The sequence below is a fragment of the Papio anubis genome, chromosome 10 (genome assembly GCF_008728515.1).
Source record: "Papio anubis isolate 15944 chromosome 10, Panubis1.0, whole genome shotgun sequence".
NCBI classification, from domain to species: domain Eukaryota; kingdom Metazoa; phylum Chordata; class Mammalia; order Primates; family Cercopithecidae; genus Papio; species Papio anubis.
In genome coordinates, this window is record NC_044985.1 from 121983645 (window position 1) to 122003258 (window position 19614).

At 60.3% G+C, this 19614-nt stretch overlaps 1 protein-coding gene and 1 long non-coding RNA gene across 5 annotated transcripts; one reads left to right on the top strand and one right to left on the bottom strand.

Annotated features, from left to right (window-relative positions):
- Nucleotides 1–2188: 2188 nt before the first annotated feature.
- On the bottom strand, nt 2189–4683 carry LOC103876628. 2 transcript variants are annotated; one of them, XR_002516372.2, is made up of 4 exons: nt 4560–4683; nt 3643–3753; nt 3062–3241; nt 2189–2426 (listed from the first exon to the last, which is right to left on the bottom strand). It is a non-coding gene; the product is annotated as an uncharacterized LOC103876628 (long non-coding RNA). The 2 variants fall into 2 exon arrangements; XR_002516371.2 differs by lacking the exon at nt 3643–3753.
- On the top strand, nt 4352–18862 carry KLHL30 (kelch like family member 30). 3 transcript variants are annotated; one of them, XM_021924204.2, is made up of 8 exons: nt 4352–4504; nt 6772–7616; nt 8878–9010; nt 10894–10980; nt 11722–11877; nt 13840–14028; nt 15177–15322; nt 16791–18862. In XM_021924204.2, exons 2-8 carry the CDS (start codon nt 6843–6845, stop codon nt 17040–17042), a joined length of 1737 nt encoding a protein of 578 aa, XP_021779896.1. In that variant the 5' UTR covers nt 4352–4504; nt 6772–6842; the 3' UTR covers nt 17043–18862. The 3 variants fall into 3 exon arrangements, with proteins under 3 accessions (XP_021779896.1, XP_021779895.1, XP_009181720.1); XM_021924203.2 differs by lacking the exon at nt 4352–4504 and adding an exon at nt 4756–4860; XM_009183456.4 differs by lacking the exons at nt 4352–4504; nt 11722–11877 and adding an exon at nt 4756–4860.
- The last annotated feature ends 752 nt before the right edge of the window (nt 18863–19614 follow it).

Below are 19614 nucleotides of genomic sequence, written 5' to 3' on the forward strand. Positions count from 1 at the left end.
GGCTCCGGGTGTCCCTGCCAACTCGCTGTGGCCTTGGGAAGTCTTCCATGGCCTCCAGGCCTCAGTTTCCCAACTGAGGAGCTGGATCAAGGCCAGCAGCAGACACACGCATCAGGGGTCCCAGGAGAGCCTGGGGTGGAATGCCAGACGAGGGGTGGGGTGTGGCTCAGATCCAGGCTGGGCCCCTGGAGTGCTGCTGGGATGCCCTGGGGTGACCCCTAAATGACCTTCTGCCAATACCCTGCCTCTGGGGGAGCTGCCTCAGGGATTCTGATTCCCTTGGCCTGGGGTGGGTCTGGAAAGCTGGGGTTTTAAGACATTTCAGGCGATTCTGATGCCCAGCAGCTGGAACCCGTGCCCACCAGCCGCTCACCCGTGGGGAGCACGTGTCCCCGGAGCAGGCAGGCACTGGCCCCTGCAATGCCACACTCACAGCTGTAGGGCCCGTTTGGTGCCTATAAATCTGTTGTTCAATTGACAAAAAACTAAGGACCAGAGATGGCAGCCACAGCACCCTGGAGGTGCCGACATCAGTGAGGTGGCCACATGCAAAGCAAAGGCGCAAAGCCTGGGGACTTCCCGATGAGTCGAAAACATCCAGGGCAAAGGGAGCCCTGTGTCCCCGGCCCATAGATGAGGGCAGGATGGAGATGTGGAAAAACAGAAACCTTCCCCAAGGGCAGGGCAGGAACCCCAGCTTCTCCCTCACAGCTGGGTCCGTGTGCAGAGGGCGGGCTCCCTGCATGTCGGTGCACAGATTTAATGCAAAGCCTAACTCATTTAAAAATTTAACGTCGGCCGGGCACAGTGGCTCACGCCTGTAATCCCAGCACTTTGGGAGGCCAAGGCAGTTGGATCACGAGGTCAAGAGATCGGGACCATCCTGGCCAACATGGTGAAGCCCCGCCTCTACTAAAAATATGAAAATTAGCTGGGTGTGGTGGTGGGTGCCTGTAATCCCAGCTATTTGGGAAGCTGACGCAGGAGAATTGTTTGAACCCAGGAGGCAGAGGTTGCAGTGATCAGAGATCGCACCACTGCACTCCAGCCTAGTGATAGAGCAAGACTCCATCTCAAAAAAAAAAAATTAATGACTCTGAATTAATGCCTCTGAAGGCCATTTAAAAGAAGAAATGAATGAAGCCTGCCATGGAGGCCAGCCTGCACGAAGGCCCCCAGCAATCCCTGCCTCCGGGTGGTCACAGCATGCAGCCCCGTTCCACCCAGGGTACCCCAGAATAGGATGAAGCTGCAGACATCACTTCTGAGTGGGCTGCAAAAGGCGTCACGGCTCCATCTCTGCTGCTCGCCTTATTTCGGGGAAGCAGCCGCCTCGTGTTGGGAGTAGCTCTACAGAGGGACCCGTGGGGGCAATGGGTTCTCCAGCTCACAGCCGGCAGACCCTCCCGCCCCAGGCCAGCCTTCCGATGACTGCAGTTGGACTGAGCACGTCGTGGAACGCTCCTGAGACATCCTGAGGTGCAGCCACCCCACGCACGCGCTCCCGAGGAGAAACGGAGAGACGACGCGTGTGTGCTGTCCCAGGACATTGGATTTCGGGGCAGTTGATGATGCGGTGTGAGATCACTAATGCGGCAGGGCAGCAGGGGCTTCCATCGCAGATAGAAGACGTCCTCATTACAGCGCGATATGCCGTCAAACAAGGCGGTTTAACCCAATAATCAACAAATCCCAACAGCGAACACACAGAAAGTGGTGCCGCAGCCAGTCCGCAGGGAAGGAGCGGCCGTCTGACAGGTGAGAGTGCTGGTGAAAGGGAAACAAGGACAGCCTGATGGAACCCAGGCCCCAAATCACCCCAGATGGATGAGAGGTGCTGTGCAGGGCTGTAAGGCCCCCGAGAGGCGGGCAGACTGACATGCGGACCCGGCCTGGGACGTCCTCACAGCTGGAAGGCCCCCGGCCTAGCAGAGGGGAGCTCACTCACACAGTTTTTTATTTATTTTATTTTATTTTTTGAGATGGAGTCTTGCTCTATCACCCAGGCTGGAGTGCAGTGGTGCGATCTCGGCTCACTGCAACCTCCGCCTCCCGAGTTCAAGTGATTCTCCTGCCTCAGCCTCCGGAGTAGCTGGGATTACAGGTATGCACCAACACGCCCAGCTAATCTTTTTGTATTTTTAGTGGGGACGGGGTTTCACCATGTTGGCCAGGATGGTCTCGAATTCCCGACCTCAAGGGATCTGCCTGCCTTGGCCTCCCAGAGCGCTGGGATTACAGGCGTGAGCCACTGCACCTGGCCTCACACATTTTAACTTGGTGATTTCACGCTCAGAATCTATTCTGAGGGAATAGTCACACAGGTGACGCCACCTTCGTTGTAATAGTCCCAAATGGAAAACAGCCTGGACGTCCACGAACAGGAGGAGGTTACCACTCCCAGCTTCACAAAGTGCGATGTCATCCTATTGAGATGAAATTGAAAATCTTTTTTGTTTTTGAGACAGACTCTTGCTGTGTCACCCAGGCTGGAGTGCAGTGGCACGATCTCGGCTCACTGCAACCTCTGCCTCCCAGGTTCAAGCAATTCTCCTGCCTCAGTCTCCCGAGTAGCTGGAACTATAGGTGTGCACCGCCACTCCTGGCTAACTTTTTGTATTTTTAGTAGAGATAGGGTTTCACTCTGTTGACCAGGCTGGTCTAGAATTCCTGACCTCAGGTGATCCACCCGCCTCAGCCTCCCAAAGTGCTAGGATTATAGGCGTGAGCCACCGCACCTGGCAAAAACAGAAAATCTTCCAGTGCTGATCCCATCAGAAACGCCCACAATCTAACAAGGTGTGAGGAAAGGGCGCTGACCCACACGCACCGGCAGGCTCATTTTGACAATAGGAAAGAGCTGGAAGCATGTTAATGGCAAATGATCTTTTACTGGTGACATTTTCTGCTTTTTATTTTTCTGTTTTCCAAAAGGAACTTGTGTTATTTTTATCCTCATAAAAAGAAACAAGTGGTGTATTTTTAAAAACTGCACCACTCAGTAGCAATCTGTTGATGAGGATCTGTTTTGCGCCCCCGGTGTTGAGTTTCCCAAACTGACCTGTCATCTGAGGTGCTGGGACTCCGAGCCCCACGACGGCTGCTGTGAGGCCTCCACACTTGGCAAGCAGTGCTGTTCCCCGAGCAGAGCCAGCTCCCCGTGACAGCAGCCTGTCATCAGAATCCCCTGTCCTCATTTCCTCCAGCCGAGCTGGGACCGCATTAACCCTGCATGTTCCACCTGCAAACAGCGGGGACAGTGGGGAAACCCAGCACTCCAGCGCCCACCCCATAGTGGTCCTGGGCACAGCGAGAGTTGGGGTCTTCCATAAGCGTCCCCCACCCAACGTGAGGCTGATGTCCAAGGCCAGGGGGAAAATCCCGGGACAGTGTGGGACAGGAGCAGGGGAAACAGCAGGGGCGGGGGCCAAGCTGGGGTATGGCTGGGCTATGGCTGGGCTATGGCTGAGCTGGGCTGGGCTATAATTGGGCTATGGCTGGGCTATGACTGGGCTGGACTGGGCTATGGCTGGGCTGTGGCTGAACTGGACTGGGTTATGGCTGAGCTGAACTGGGCTGTGGCTGGGCTGTAGAGGAAGCATGGACTCAGGGAACCCCTATGGAAGGTAACTCTCAGGGCACCTTGCAGACTTGGCAGTAATTTGTGGGTGAGCTTCCCCTCCATAGGCTGTGTGCGTCTCAGGAGCAGGAGTGGGGTTCTGTCTCCCTGGGGGCCACCTGGGCCTCTCCGGTCTGTAAGAGCATTAGGACAATCCCTAGTAGCATCAAGAGGCCACAGCCAGACCCAACACTCCCCAGCTCCTCTAGGTCGCAGCACACCTGGAAATGGTCATACTGGTCAGACCCACGTGGCCGATGGGTTGAGGGCTGAGGGCTGAGGGCTGAGGGCTTCTCTCCCATGCACCTGAAGCTCCTCAGCCTCAAAGCTCTGCTCTGGCCACTGGTGTGGGAAATGTCTAGTGGCCTCCTCGGCTCCCAACTCAACCCACCTGCCCTTGGTCAGGGCCTGTGGTTCTGAGCCCAGTTCAGTCCCAGGCGTGAGGGCTTCCCCCTGCGACTACTGTGAACCAAGCGCTGGACAGGAAGCTGAGAGTCCGCTGCTGTATTTTTAGATGACCCTGTTTCTTAGCCGCCCTGGGCAGCCCCGAGGCCAAGGCCGTGGGGTAGCAGGGCAAGGAGCCCCAGCGTCTCTCCTACCTGCGCTAGCTGGGTGGGGCACCTGAGGGTGGCACCTCCCCTCTGGGCAAAGTTCCCTCACCGCTGCCATGGACTCCCAGCTTGGAAAGCCTCTGCTAACCAGCTGTGCTTATTCATGATAATCATGTTTTCCCACGTGACAGCAGAACAAGAGGACACATAGGTGCCACTGACATCAACAGCGAGGGCAGCACCTGTCGGTGTCCTGGCCCTGGGCTGAGGCTCTCTGCCACCCCAGGCCCCCACGACAGGCTCCACTGTCCCCACCTTGTAGATGAGGAAACAGGTGGGGAAGCTGCACCCCTGCCCCCACCAGCCAGCCCCACCGCCACAGCTTTCACCTGTGCTTGCCCTGGAGCCCTTCCTGATGTCTGTCCTAGGCCGCGAGTCCCTGGAAGGCCTCGATGGGCTTTCTGAGCTGACAGTCACCGAGGAGCCGGCATCTCGCTCCTTCCCCCACCAGCCCAGCCCTCACCACCTGACCCTCCCGCCACCCTCCAGACAGAGGCTAAAAATACCTCCCCCAGGGCCACCAGCCCCGCCCTGCCCCGCCCTGCAGGCCTCCGTGTCCCCTGGCTGCCGGCTAGGCAGTCCTGCTCTCGGGTCTGTGTTCTCAGCTTCAAGGTCCAGGCCGAGTGAGAGGTAGGATCCAGGAGGCTCTGGGGCAGGGGACAGCAGAGAGGGCAGGGGGACCCAGCAGGGGGCAGCGGGGAGGTTGGGTTAGGCCCCGGAGGCCGGGATCACAGCCGAGTGCTTCGGAGACGCCCCCTGGCCCCTGCCAGCGGCCAAGCCAGGCTCCTCAGGGTGGGGGCTCAGGAGACAGGTTTCCCTCTGTTCCAGCTGGAGAGGTGGGAGGGGGAGCCTGGGCCACCCCTCGGATGGCAGCCAGGGCCACTCGGCCACAGTCGCCAGCCTTGCTGGGCTCAGGCTTTTTATTGTCCTGCTCACTCAGCTTCCTCACTCCAGGCCTGGGCAGGCACTGGGGTGAGGTTCTGAGACCCTCAGGAAGCCCCTGATCCATGCAGGGACTGCAGGGTGACAAGTGTCAGCAGGCACCCCTGAGGCCCCCAGGGAAAGTGGGGGCGCTTACGCCTGCGGGCCCATGGCCCCAGCAGCAGCTGGCCCAAGGGAGCACAACAATGACGGGAATGCGACGCCTGCAGGCGGTGGCCCAGGGACAGCCCTATCGCCTACTCAGGCCCCAGCTCATCTCCCAGCTGCCCAGGAAGGGCAGAACCGCCTTCATGGGGGCCAGGGCCTCCTGGGGAGGGGCCAGGCAGGACCCCCATGCCTGCAGTATTGGGTGGGTATTTCGAGTACTGGCCGGGATGCTGGGGCGTGGGGCCGCCGGCCGCCTGAGCTGCCCTGTGAGCGAGCCCGGGTTGGTCCGTGAGGCCCTGTGGGCTCCCAGGTGCTTCCCCGCTCTGGCGTCAAGAGGTGGCATCTGGGTCGGGAAGTCGGGGAGCCCTAGCTCCCACTGCCTGCACGTGCACCTGCACCTGCACCGTGACTACTCGGCCAGACTCTTGGCCTCCTGGTTCTCCAGCTGAGCTTTGTCATTTCCGTGCCGCTGGCGTTCCCACGCATTTTGTACCTGTGGACGCGCGGCCGCCTCTCTTGCCCGGGATGGCTCCACGAGGCGCCCCCTAGCGGGCGAACGGCCCCTCCGCTGTGCAGCCTTTCGCCCTGGGGTGACCCGGGTCAAAGGCTTGTGCACAGACTTGATCTCTCCTAGGGACGGTTGTCTTAGGGTGCAATACCAGAAGGACATAAACCACATGCATATAATTACATGAGCCTGTAAGCAGCCTTGCTGACTTCAACCATAGGAGAGTGGTGATGCGAAACCCTCCAGAACGCTGCCTTTGGCTGGCTGTTTCTGTTTAGCAACCTCCAGCGGGCCACGTGGAATGCAGGGTTCAGAGCCTGGGCCCCCAAGCCTAGCTCTGAGTTCAAATTCCAGCTTCACCACTTCCTAGATGTGTGATCTTGGGCGAGTGACTGAAACATTCTGTGCCTCAGTCTCCCCAGCTGTAAAAGGAGCAATGATTACACCCACCCTCCAGGACTGTTGTGGGGCTGAGTGGTGAATGCACAGCTTCTCTGCATGCTTGGCACGTGGCCTGGTGCCTGGGAGCACCACGGGAGCAGGAGCTGCTGCAGCCCCCAAATGGCCTCCCCAGCAGTGTGGGATCTGGGACAGAGGACGCCTCCGGGAGTTTGGGTGCCTCCGGGGCCCCTGGGAGGGTTGTGAACGAGACCCAGGGTATGGGTTCTTTTGCCAGCCCTGTTCTGCCCCGAATGCCTGGCCATGGGTAGGTCTCCCACCCCTCTGAACCTCAATTTCCTCACTGCAAACAGGGATGACACCTGCCCTACCTTACAGGGTTCTGGGGGTGGCTTGAGGCAGATGGCGAGTAAAGTGATTGGTACATGGTCGATGCTCATCCTGTGTTTATCAAGGGATGGAAAGGACTGATGGACAGACTGGATGGGTCACTCAGGAGGATGAGACCATCCCCACTTGGCTGACCCTGCTCTCTTCTCTCCTAGGAGCTCGGGTGGCTCCAGGCACTTCTTCCCTTGAGTGGGTGGGCTGCCGAGGGTCCCGTGGGCACAGCATCATGGTACGGAACGTGGATGACCTGGATTTCCACCTGCCCTCGCATGCCCAGGACATGCTGGAGGGCCTGCAGCGGCTGCGCTCTCAGCCCAAGCTGGCCGATGTCACACTGCTGGTGGGCGGCCGGGAGCTGCCATGCCACCGTGGCCTCCTGGCACTCAGCAGCCCCTACTTCCATGCCATGTTTGCGGGTGACTTTGCCGAGAGCTTCTCTGCGCGCGTGGAGCTGCGGGACGTGGAGCCAGCTGTGGTGGGGCAACTGGTGGACTTCGTGTACACAGGCCGGCTGACCATCACCCAGGGCAATGTGGAGGCGCTGACGCGCACGGCTGCACGCCTGCACTTCCCCTCGGTGCAGAAGGTCTGCGGCCGCTACCTGCAGCAGCAACTGGATGCTGCCAACTGCCTGGGCATCTGTGAGTTTGGGGAGCAGCAAGGGCTGCTGGGCGTGGCTGCCAAGGCCTGGGCCTTCCTGCGAGAGAACTTTGAGGCTGTGGCACGTGAGGACGAGTTCCTGCAGCTTCCTCGAGACCGGCTGGTCACTTGTCTGGCCAGTGACCTGCTGCAGGTGCAGCCAGAGCAAAGCCGACTTGAGGCCCTGCTGCGCTGGGTGCGCCATGACCCACAGGCCCGAGCCTCCCACCTGCCTGAGCTGCTCAGCCTAGTGCACCTGGACGCCGTGCCCAGGCCCTGCGTGCAACAACTGCTGGCCACAGAGCCCCTGATCCAGGAGTCAGAGGCATGCCGGGCAGCCCTGTCCCAGGGCCGTGATGGGGTGAGTGAGCAGCTGGGAGGCCCCTATTCCTGGGAAGCAGGGAGGAGAGCCCCAGAAACCCCACCTGAATCAGGACAGAGTAAGGAGTGGACATTCCAAGGTGCACTGACCTTGCAATGCTCCTTGTTTTGGGCCAGTTCCCTATAAGGACATCACCATTCACCCCTCAAGTGCAGATCGTGCCTGTGTGCGTGTCACACCCTGGGTGCAAGGGACAGGGGAATGTAGAAGTGGTAAGATCTGACCCTGTCCTGAAGGAGCCTGCAGCTCAGTGAGACAAGCCTGGAAACAGACGTCAGGCAGTGTGGAAGGGCCAAATATATGCCCAGGATGCATTCTGGGAGGGGCTGGCAGTCAGGGAGTGCTTTCTGGAGGAGGCAGCATGTGAGCTGGGCCTTAGAGGAGGGATAGGAGCTCACAGGGAGAAAAAGAGGGGAAAACCATCCAGGAAGGTGGTGCAGCTTATGCACAGGCAAGGAGGCACAGACAGGCCTGGCAGTCTGCCGGAGCTTTTATGGGGTGCTACTTCCTGTTTGTGCTGGCAGTGGGCCTGGCGGGCACGGCAGGTCATGATGGAGTGACAGGTCTGGGAGTGGCTGCGCGGTCAGCTGCCAGACACCCTGTTTAGGGGCCTTGCTCCAGGGCACTCCTTTAGAGCCAAATCCGAGGACAAAGAGTGGCTCAGGCTGATGGTCCTCAGGCCAAGGGTGGAGTGAGTAGTGGGCTAACCCCTAACCCCTGTCCCCGCTGGATTCCAGCCAGTCACAGAGCACCTGGCCTCCTTCTGGAGCTGGCTTCAGAGCCTTGCCAGTAGGCAGTCACCTAGTATTCTAACTCCTGGCAGTGGGAGATCTGGGGGTTCCATATGGGGGCCAGGGCGGGTGGCTGTTGGGGAGCCTGGGGTTCTGGGAGCCCTAGGCAGCGACTGCTTACTGGCCATTCCTAAGACAGCCAGCGTTTCCCGCTGAGCCGGGACACCCTTGTGCCGCCTGCTGGAGGCCACCCAGGGAGCGGGGATGGGGAGAAGCTCATGCATGGCGCTGCGTACCTGCTGTGGGGCTGGTTCTGAAGGTGGTTCAGGAATGGCCCCTGAAAGGCACGTGGTGCAAGGAGTGAGCAGCTTGTGCACTCGGGCACACACCATCTCCAGCAACACGCATGCACACATGCACACACATGCCGAGGCCTGCCCAGGGCATACGGGGGCTCAGGGCATGGGGAGACTTTGCCGTTGCCCTGACCCTGGCCTCCCACCCCACAGGCACCACTCGCCCTCCGGCAGAAGCTGGAGGAGGTCCTGGTGGTGGTGGGCGGGCGGGCGCTGGAGGAGGATGAGGCAGGTGAGGAGCCCACTCCCCGCCTTGGAAACTTTGCCTTCTACAACAGCAAGGCCAGTAAGTACCCCTCCCGCGTCTGGGCCCACCTGCCGTCCCTCGGTCTGGCGAGAGCCGCTGTGTCCACCTTGCAGGTGGAGCGACTGAGGCTCGCAGAGGACCAGGAGCTGTGTGAGGCCACTGTGAGGGGCATGCCTGGGTGGGCCTCACCTGGGGGCTGCAGAGGAGCCTGTGACACCCCAGTGAGGAGGAAAGCTGGGGGGCACTGCTGTTTCCTTTCTCTGCAACCAGAGCCCAGGACTCTGGTCCCTTTGAGGCTCTGGGACTGGTGTACAGGGCTCCACGGCCCAGACTTGTGGAGTGGGCGGCCTGGCCGCTGCCTCCTCCCCATGCCCCCCGCTCAGTGCACCTGCCGGGGGAATCGAGACCCCAAGGGGAGAGCGGGGTGGGGAGTAAAGGGGTGCAGGCAGCTGGAGGAGTGAGAGCTCAGCTTCTGGGTCAGCCCAAACGGGGTTGTAATCCCAGCCCTCAAACAGGTGACCTCGCCTCTCTGAGCCTCAGCTTCCTCATCTGTGAAATGGGCTCCTGCTGTTTCCTCACACAGTTGTAGGAAGCCCTGAAGTGGGCACTGAGGCCAGGTCTGCCATTTGGCGGGAAAGGAGGCATGAGGGCCCCGCAGCGGTTCTGGAGGCCCCTGCACTGGCCCCGGGAGGTGCTCTGGGAAGGGCTGACGCAGGCTGGCTGGTGTCATGGGGCCACCAGGCAGGTCGCCAACCATCTCCTTGGCGTCAGAGGCTGGCAGACTCCAGGAAGCCCGAGGCCAGCTGTTCGGGTCAGGGGCTGATGAGAGGGGTCTGGGGCTGGCGTCAGGAGGGAGCAGCTGTCTCAGACCCGGCCGGGAGGCGGGGCGCTGGCAGGAAGGGCCTGTTGATGGCTGGGCAACCCCCTCCCTGGGGTGACAGAGCCATGAGTCACGGGGACACGGTCCCTGCCCACAGTGCCAGGCTGTGCTCCCAGGGAGGCCTGGAATTCCGCATCTCTCAAAAATGGTCATAAACAGTAAACAGAGTCTTCCCAGGGGACGTCCCGAAGGCCTGGGGCTCTTCCACAAACACCCAAAATATGTCCATTTATAGGACTTTACCATTTCCACAGTTATTGTCTTGATTTTCCAAAGCATTTTCGCATCTCTTGCCTCAGTTTACCTCTTGTAGCTCTGAGAGGCAGGCCTGACTTGGGCATATCGCTCTGCCCCACCCCACAACCCGAGCAGCAATCATCCTAACAGCCGCCATCAGTGAGCAGTCCCATGAGGGTCCCCATAGCTCCTGGGAGGCAGGGGTCAGTCCCACTCTACAGCAAGGAAACTGAGGCTGGGCTTTGCCCAAGGACACACAGCTGGGGCACGACAGCTGGGATTTGGACCCGCTCTGCCTGCTGCAAGGCCTGTGCCTGATCCCCTGTATGTGCCTGGCTGCCTGGAGGGCAGGGAAGGTGCAAGGAAGGAAGGGAGGGAGGGAGGAAGGCATGCTGTTGGTGTTATCACACACTAGTGACACCCACAGATCAGGCCACTTAACCCACACCACATCTAACCGACAGGCCAGCCCCAGGGGCTGAATGGTCCATTTGGGGTCAGTGGGGTCAACTGCAGGGTCAAGGTGAGACCCCAGCCTCCAAAGCCTTCCTGCTTCTCCAGGGGGCTATCCTATGTCCACTCTGAGTGCCAGGCTCTGCGGAGGGGGTAGGGGGGACGCATTAAGCCAGAGCACCCAGGACCCCCTGGGCCCCTGCACCAGTGTCCCCCTGCCCTTCCCTTTCCCCACCAGTGAGGGGGGCATTTCTGCACCTGGTGCACGGAAAGGCACCTGGGAAGGGGTAGTGGGGACCGCCCCAGCAGGAAGCCTGGCAGCCTGACCCTTCTGCCTCTCTCCTTCTGCCAGAGAGGTGGATGGCGCTTCCAGACTTCCCCGACTACCACAAGTGGGGTTTCTCCCTGGCGGCCCTGAACAACAACATCTATGTCACAGGTAGGCAGCTCAGGGGCCCTTCCAGGGGTGCCCTGCCCAGCCAAGCACCGGGCTCCGTGCAACTCCCCGCACTGAGTGGGGTCTCTGATGGTTAGTCAAGGCTTGTTGAGGCCTTTCCATGCATGTGAAAACAAGGACATTTAAAATCCGTGGTCACTCGTGGGAGCCGGGAGCTGCTTCTGTACACAGGCTAGCGTGGGCCTACCCCTGCATCGCACAGCTCCTTCAGGGGAAGCTCCAGACCTCCCCGCTGAGTGCCACGCTGGCGTGGCTGCTGTGGATGCCACGAGGTTCCAGGTGGCCTCCTTCAGTGAGAAGCCCCAGGCCTGGGTGGTTGACCAGATGTCCGTCTTGGTCCCCAGAAGGAGTCATGTGATGCAGGGGTCACTTTGTTCTTTCCTATCTTAGAAATTGGGGTTCCCTCCAGCCTGGGTGACAGAGCAAGACTCCATCTCAAAAAAAAAAAAAAAAGAAATTGCGGTTCCTTGTAAGATTTGGGAGAGGACAAGCTTCCGCTGATGGGGGCTTGAAACCACTGATCTTGTCATCCCTGTTTATGGGGGATAGAGGGGCCTGTGCAGTCACACAGCTCGACTGCGCTACGCTGGTCCCACCCCTGGCTCACCACGCTGGAGATCATGGCCTGGCATGGGAGGAGGCGCCTGGACATTGGTACCCAGACCCCATTGGCCTGGCACCCCAGGCTGGTGGTACCCATGTAGACAGAACTTCTCCCGGCAGGTGGCTCTCGGGGCACCAAGACAGACACCTGGTCAACCACCCAGGCCTGGTGTTTCCCACTGAAGGAGGCCGCCTGGAAGCCTGTGGCGCCCATGCTGAAGGCCCGCACCAACCATGCCAGCGCGGCACTCAATGGGGAGATCTACGCCATCGGCGGTGAGGCCTTCCTCTCCATTCCTCCCTGGGGCCTGGTTCTAGCCTCTCTTCCCTGCAGTAATAGCAACAGAGAGCCCCATGCTGGCCTCAGAGACCACAGAGATGCTGCTCCCAGTGCCACCCTCAGGGCTCGCTGTCTGGTGGGGTGGGCAAGCCATAGGCCAGGGCTCCTGACCAGGTGGGCCATCGAGACCCACAGCCCGGGTGTCCTCCCTGGCCAGCTCCCAGTGCCTCTGCTGTGCTGGGACAGAGACAGCAAGATGGTGACTCAGGCCCCAGGAGGGCTTCCTGCAGGAGGGGCCAGTGGGGACAGCCACACCCACCTGCCAGCACCTGCAGCTACAGCAGGGAGTCACCCAGGAGCCTTCACTGATTAAAGGAACATCGAAAAACAAAATGTGGCCAGGTGTGGTGGCTCACTCCTGTAATCTCAGCACTTGGCGGGGCCAAGGCAGGAGGACTGCTTGGAGGAGGACAGGGTCTCTCTATGTTACCCAGGAGTTTGAGACAAGCCTGGGCAACATAGAGAGACCCTGTCTCCCTTTTTAAAATTATTTATTATTTATTTATTTATTTATTTATGAGACAGTCTTGCTCTGTCACCCAGGCTGGAATGCAGTGGAGTGATCTCAGCTCTCTGCAACCTCCATCTTCCAGGTTCGAGCAATCTTCCCACCTCAGCCTCCTGAGTAGGTGGGACCACAGGTGCGTGCCATCATGCCCAGCTAAGTTTTGTATTTTCTGTAGCGACGGGGTTTTACCATATTGAGCAGGCTGGTCTCAGACTCCTGGGCTCAAGTGGTCCACCCACCTCAGCCTCCCAAAGTGCTGGGATTACAAGAGGGAGCCACTGCCCCCAGCCCATTTGAAAAAAAAAATAGCCAGGCCGGGTGCAGTGGCTCACGCCTGCAATCTCAGCACTTTGGGAGGCCGAGGCAGGTGGATCACAAGGTCAGGAGTTCAAGACCAGCCTGGCCAACATGGTGAAACCCCATCTCTACTAAAAATACAAAAATTAGCTGGACGTGTAATCCCAGCTACTCGGGAGGCTGAGGCAGGAGAATTGTTTGAATCTGGGAGGCAGAGGTTGCAGTGAGCCGAGATTGAGCCATTACACTCCAGCCTGGGTAACAGGGTGAGACTCCATCTCAAAAAAAAAAAAGGTAGGCATGGTGTCACGTGCCGGCCAAGGTAGAAGGATGGCTGAGTCTGAGTGGTCGAGGCTGCAATGAGCCGTTATCACACCACTGTACTTCAGCCTCAGTGACAGGGCAAGACCCTGTTTCAAAAAAAAAGAAAAAGAAAAGAAAAGAAAAACACATGTGGCCCAAAAGCTCTGTAGGTGATGAACTGGTCTTGAGGCCACTTCTAATGCCCCACCTGTCCCAGCTGTCCCCTTTCTCTCAGTGGCTACCGTGTCCCCAACCAGACGGCAGAAAGCGTCCAGGGTTCCCGAGCCCAGGGCTTGTGAGGTCCCCAGGTGCTCACAGAGGCCCAGGCCAAGGCCTGCTCTCCCCAGGAGGCGTCCCCATCACTGTCACACCCAGACTGTATCTGGGACTGGGAGGGAGCTGCCTGCAGCTCCAGGGTCTTGCAACCTGCCCTCCCAGGGCTGGCGTCCTCCATTCCAGTTCAGAGCACTCCAGGAAATGACTCCTGGCACATGAGGGGCCTGGGGACGGGCAGCCTCCTGACTGCTCCCTGCCACCCCGTTCCGCAACATCGGCCCCAGAGTGGGGCATTTCTAGGCCCGAGTGTCCATCGCCTACACCACTTCCTGGCGGGGTGGCCTTGGGAGGTGCCGGCGCCTCTCTCAGCCTCAGCTTCCCTATCTGTGAAATGGGGAGCCCACCCCACTTCCCACCACGGTGGTCCCTGCTGCCTTACAAAGCCCCAGCCCTTGAGTTTCCAGGCCTCCCCTCTCCTCCCCAGCCCTGACCTGCCCCCGCCCTCACCCCACAGGCACCACCCTGGACGTGGTGGAGGTGGAGAGCTACGACCCCTACACGGACAGCTGGACGCCCATCAGCCCAGCCCTCAAATACGTCAGCAACTTCTCGGCCGCCGGCTGCCGGGGCCGGCTTTACCTGGTGGGCTCCAGTGCCTGCAAGTACAACGCCCTGGCCCTGCAGTGCTACAACCCTGTCACAGGTGGGCGGGGCTCAGGGACCGAGGACAGAGGACCACAGGCCCCTCTGACAGGCGACAGTCTGCTGGCAGTGATGGCGAGGATGGGGGCTCCTGAGGATAGACGGGGCCCGGGATGGAGAGAGCTGGTGGCCGCAGCCTCTCACAAAGAGGAGGGGACACGGAGGAAGGCAGGGGCCCAAGGGGTCGGGGACCCGCTGCGTCACCTCCGCAGAGTCCCAGCGCAGAGGCGAGCTGCACATCTGTCCTGCTTAGGCCTTAGGGCAGCAGTGGGCTGGGGCTGGGGGTAGGGTGCCAGTGACCTGAGCCCAGCACCTGGCAGCTGCCTGACTGTTCTACCCAAAAGGGCCTCACGGACCAGGAGTGGTGACCCCCAACCTCCGAGGCCCTGAGGCCCATCTTGGGTTCTGGACTCTGTGCCAGAGTTGGAGGCCCAGCTCAGCCTCCCTGAACTCTGAGCCGTCCAGCCCTGACCCTGGTCTCCAGTCCTGTTTCACCCTCTGGACAGTGTAGATGGTGGCGGGCCCTGTTTCGCAGTGTGGGTGTGGGGACAGTATAGATGATGGCGGGCCCTGTTTCGCAGTGTGAGTGTGGGGACAGTGTAGATGGTGGCGGACCCTGTTTCGCAGTGTGGGTGTGGGAACAGTATAGATGGTGGCGGACCCTGTTTCACAGTGTGGGTGTGGGGACAGTGTAGATGGTGGTGGGCTCCATTCTGAGGCGTGGATGTGAGGACCCTCAAGAGACTGACTGGGCCCAGGGTCCATGCAAGGCCCACCTGGGTACCAGGCCCGGGGTTGGGGGCTGGGCAGGGAGGGGCCCCAGCCAGTCAGGTGGGGTGGGTGGGGTGGTAGCCAGGCCAAAGTACCCCCAACAGGGAGAGACCTGAGGGATCCCTGTACCCTTCACAGGCCCCTCACCTATGCTGCAGCCTTGTGAGGGGTCACTGTCCCCAGGGGGAATATCAAGGCTGGGTGAGAGGCAGGTGTGGGTCCCTCCCAGCTGCACCACAGGAACCTACTCCCATTTCACAGACGAGTTCACTGAGGTTCAGAGAGGCACTGAGTCCGGGGTCCCTCAGAATGGGGGACAGTGCCAGTGACCGCACTGGCAACCCTGGTGATGGTGGCCGGTGCCTGTGCCCCCTGCAGATGCGTGGAGTGTGATCGCTTCACCCTTCCTGCCCAAGTACCTGTCCTCGCCGCGCTGTGCCGCACTGCACGGGGAGCTCTACCTCATCGGGGACAACACCAAGAAGGTCTACGTGTACGACCCCGGGGCCAACCTGTGGCAGAAGGTGGGCCACCCCCTCCCCCCACGTGTGAGTCCCTGCCTGGGACTCCTGACATCAGAGAGCCAGCCTGGGAAGTGAGGGATGGGGTGCCACAGAGGGCCCACAACGAAGGGGGTGGTGCAGGTTGAGATTCCCCCCAGGCTACAAGGCGACAACAGTGCCCTGGCCTGAGCCCCCTTGAGGACAGGGGAGACAGTGACAATGGGAGAACGTGGTTTGGGGTTGCCGGCCACTGGTGCTTTGTCCCTGCACACCCAGCTTCCTACAGAGGAGTGGCCTGTCCTCCTTCTCAGGGAGAAAAACCAGGTTCAGACAGAGGGTGCTATAGGGACCAGGAGGGAGGGCGTCCTCTGCCTCAGGGTGGCCAAGTCAGGGAGGGGGTTCCTGAGCTGAGGGGAGGTGAGAGCCGCCAGCCCCGGGGCCTTCCTATTGTCCTCAGCACCATCCCACCATGGCCCGCTCTTTGACCATCAGTCCCTGAGGAAGGGGCGGGAGGTGGACCTCTGGGCGGCCTCCCTGGTGGAGGGGACAGTGCCCAGGAGGTTGGGGGTGGGTCTTGGCACCAAGCCAGATGCCCTGGGCCTGCCCACCTGCCCCAAGACTCCCAGTCCCTGCAGTCTGAGAAGGGGGCACTCTTTCCTGCAACCACCCTGCAGGCTCCCGGCCTGGTGACAGCTGGACTTCTGCAATCCTGCTGCCCACAGCTGTCCCCTGGCGTCACTGCTCAGCTGACCCAGGGCCCCCATTACAGTGGTGAGACAGGTGCAGGGTGGGCTCTGCCAGGCCAGCGTGTCAGCCTGGGCCCTCTCAGCTGGGCCACAGCCAGGCCTTCCTCCAGCCCAGGCCATTGTCCCAGCCTCAGGTCCCAGCACAGCAGGACTCTGCCTTACCCTCTCCGGGCCTGGGTCCTCATCTCTTCCCTGTCTTCATCTGGAGGCCACAGACCGGCCTCCTGCTTCCCACCCGCCCAGGTTCTTCCTGAAGCCACACCTCTCTCCAGCCTCTGGAAAGTCACTGCCCTCACCCCACAATCCCTCCCGGGGCCACTCCCAAGGCCACAGACTGAGCAGGGGTGCAGGGGTGAGGCGAGGGGGCCCACGGTGGGCTAGGCTCTTCCTGGGTGTCTCCTGTGAGACAGCGAAGCCTCAGTGAGGCCTCGAGTCAGCCCAGACCTCCCTGGGAGGCAGCTTTGGGCTCAGGCCTCAGGGCCCCCTCTGACTGCAGGGGGTGGAATTGTCATCCCGAGGGCTGAGGGTCAGAGAGGGAAAGGGGCCTCCCCACCAAAAGAAGAGTCTGAGGAGGCTGGAGGGGCTGGGGTGGGCTGCCCAGGGACCCTGTGCTCGTGCCGTGGAGGGGATCTGGGCCAGGTGGCTGGCCGTCCTCTCTGCCACTCCCCCAACCCTGCTGAGGGCACCCTCAGCACTGCTCTCCGGCTCCCACCATGGGACATTAACCCGCTGACCGGGTACAGGTGCAGTCCCAGCACAGCCTGCATGAGAACGGCGCACTGGTGCCACTGGGCGATGCGCTGTACGTGACAGGCGGCCGCTGGCAGGGCATGGAAGGTGACTACCACGTGGAGATGGAGGCCTACGATACAGTTCGGGACACCTGGACCCGCCACGGCGCCCTGCCCCGGCTCTGGCTCTACCACGGGGCCTCCACTGTCTTCCTGGATGTCTCCAAGTGGACCCAGCCCTTCAGCTCCACCCAGGAGCACTAAGCCAGGGCTGGGCTCCCCGGAAAGGGCCCCCCAGCAGCCCCTCATCACCGTGTGGAACGGCCCCCTTTCATTTTCGCTTAGTTCTTCACTTGGAGCTACCATTCCTGCCGGGCTTGGGCCACCAGGGGCGATCAGACAGCATGGCTCGGAGGACACAGCCTTGGTCTCTGCGGCCACCACACTAAAGTCTGAGCTGAGCAGTGATAAGGGCCTGAGTGCCGGACACCAGCATAACAGGGTCAGGAAGCTCTGCTGCCCCTGGGGTTACCGAGACCTCAGAGAGAGGAGCCGGGGGCTGGGCCAGCATTTCCAGAGCTTGTGAGCTCCACTCCTGCCCTGCAGGGCCTTTTGGAGCAGTTGCATGAATGTAGGGTGAACACGGAGTGTCCCAGAAAGCGGAGACTGCTGAGGAAGGCAAGCCCCAGAGATGGGGTCAGCACCAGGTCCTCGTGGGCCTGCTTCTGCCTCGCTCACAGCAGTGTAACCGTGGCAGGCCACCTCCCCTCTCTGGGCTTCAAGCTCCGCGTCCGCCACACACGGGGCTGACTGTGTGGGCTTTGGGTCCCCACTCAGCCTTTGCATGTCGGTGCTGTTTCTGCTTCTGTGGACAAAGGCCCCAACCATCTCTTGCACCCAGCGGGCAGCGCCCACAGAGAAACCAGGAAGGATGGAGGCGGGGTGTGGGGCGAGCCGGAGGGTCCCAGGGAGGTGAGCAGGAGAGCCTGCTCTCAGAAGTGACTGCTGCATCTGTTTGTGTCAGAACAAAGGCTCTGCATCAGAATGGAATTTCCCACCAGGGGATGATTCTTGGGTGCACTGGTGGCAGCCTCCTGAGGGTGAGGGGTAGCATCTGATGGGCCCCTGGCAGCACGCAGCCTGACTCTGGCTGGCTCAGGCTCTAAGTGGCTTCTCCCTCATCCTGAATGAGGCACCCACTTTTGGAGCTAAGGAGACAATGAAGGACGCTCCCTGGGTGCCTAGTGGCATGTCCTTACTATCACAGGCTCCGCCCTGGGACATGGGGCTAGAAGTCAGGAGTCAGGTCTGGCCAGGCACAGGCCCTGGTGTTGCCCCGCAGAGGCCTTGGGCAGCTCCCGTCTCCCACCGGATCCAGGCTTCCTCTCCAGGAGCAGCCCATGGATTCCTCCTTGAAGAGCCCCTGCCCCTAGGGACGAGAGGGGCCTCTGACATCCTTGGGTTCTGAGGACAGGAACCCCTGGGTCTCTTGAGCTTCCATAGGTAGGGATCTGCTTTGCTCCCAGACCTGCCTGTCATAGCATTTTTTTTTTTTTTCCTCTTGTCGCCCAGACTGGAGTGCAATCTCACTGCAACCTCCACCTCCTGGGTTCAAGCGATTCTCCTGCCTCAACCTCTCTAGTAGCTGGGATTACAGGCACCCATCACCACGCCTGGCTAATTTTGTATTTTTAGTAGAAACAGGGTTTCACCATGTTGACTGGGCGGGTGTTGAACTCCTGACCTCAGGTGATTCGCCCGCCTCAGCCTCCAAAAGTGCTGGGATTACAAGGTGTGGGAGAAGTGAGCTGACCCTGGAGGGCCAGAGAGAGTGGGGCCACTGGGTGCTTCCAAAGGAACAAGAGCCCAGAGCTGAGGAGACCTTTGGTGGCAGGTGGATTGGATGAAGCACGGGTGAGGGTTTCTGGGGCCCTGGGCTCTGTTTCCACATGGAAATCTGAAATGTTTTCTAGACAGTGATGGAAGGAGGTCAGCCAAAGGGCTGTTTAAAAACAAAGCCTCCATGTAAACCATTTCTGCAGGAATATTTTAAAATAAATAAAAATACAACTGAAGACATGAAATGTCAAAATAGGCTAACTTTGATCACAAAGTAGCCACAAGGGCGGCATGCCAGAGCAAGACCTGCTCTCCACCCCTGCACACCCTGCAGTAATATGGACACTCCACGGGTGGAGGGCGTGGGCCTCTCCAGGTCCTGGCTCCCAGCTTTGAGGTGCCAAAGTGCACCTCGCCCGATCAGCTGGGCTCCTGATTCAGGGGGCCATCGCACCCTTCATGGCACCAGGAGGAAAGGGGCGCCTGCTGGGTATTGAGGTGAGAGGCTAAGGAGAGTTTCACAACGGCCTCTCCCCATGCTGTGGGGAGAGTGAAGGGAGCCCAGAGGCTGGAGAGGCGTCACAGGACAGCAGCAGCGGGGAGCGCAACCCCCTCTGTCTTGGGGGAAGGGAAAGGGCAGACACAGACTCCAGGGAGCTGCTGAGAGAGGGCCTTGGCGGGGGAATGCAGCCAGCACCCCTGTTGCCCGGCTGGGAGGAGGTGGCAGAGTCCGTCTGCCCTCTCTGTCCAGCCTGCCCCGTGTCTCCCACTAGCGCCTCCTACAGGTCAAACCCCACCAGAACCCAGAAGGAAGAGAGGCCATTGACAGGCTGTAGTGGCCAACTGGGGACAGAGAACAGGTGGAGAAGGTGGCCAGGGCACCAGGATGGCGGCCAGAATGTCTGGCACACGTCACCCACTTGAGAGCTTTGCAGGAAGGGACATTAATGCACTCACTCACCAAGCAACAGTCATAGGGCAGCCAAGGCACCCCCTT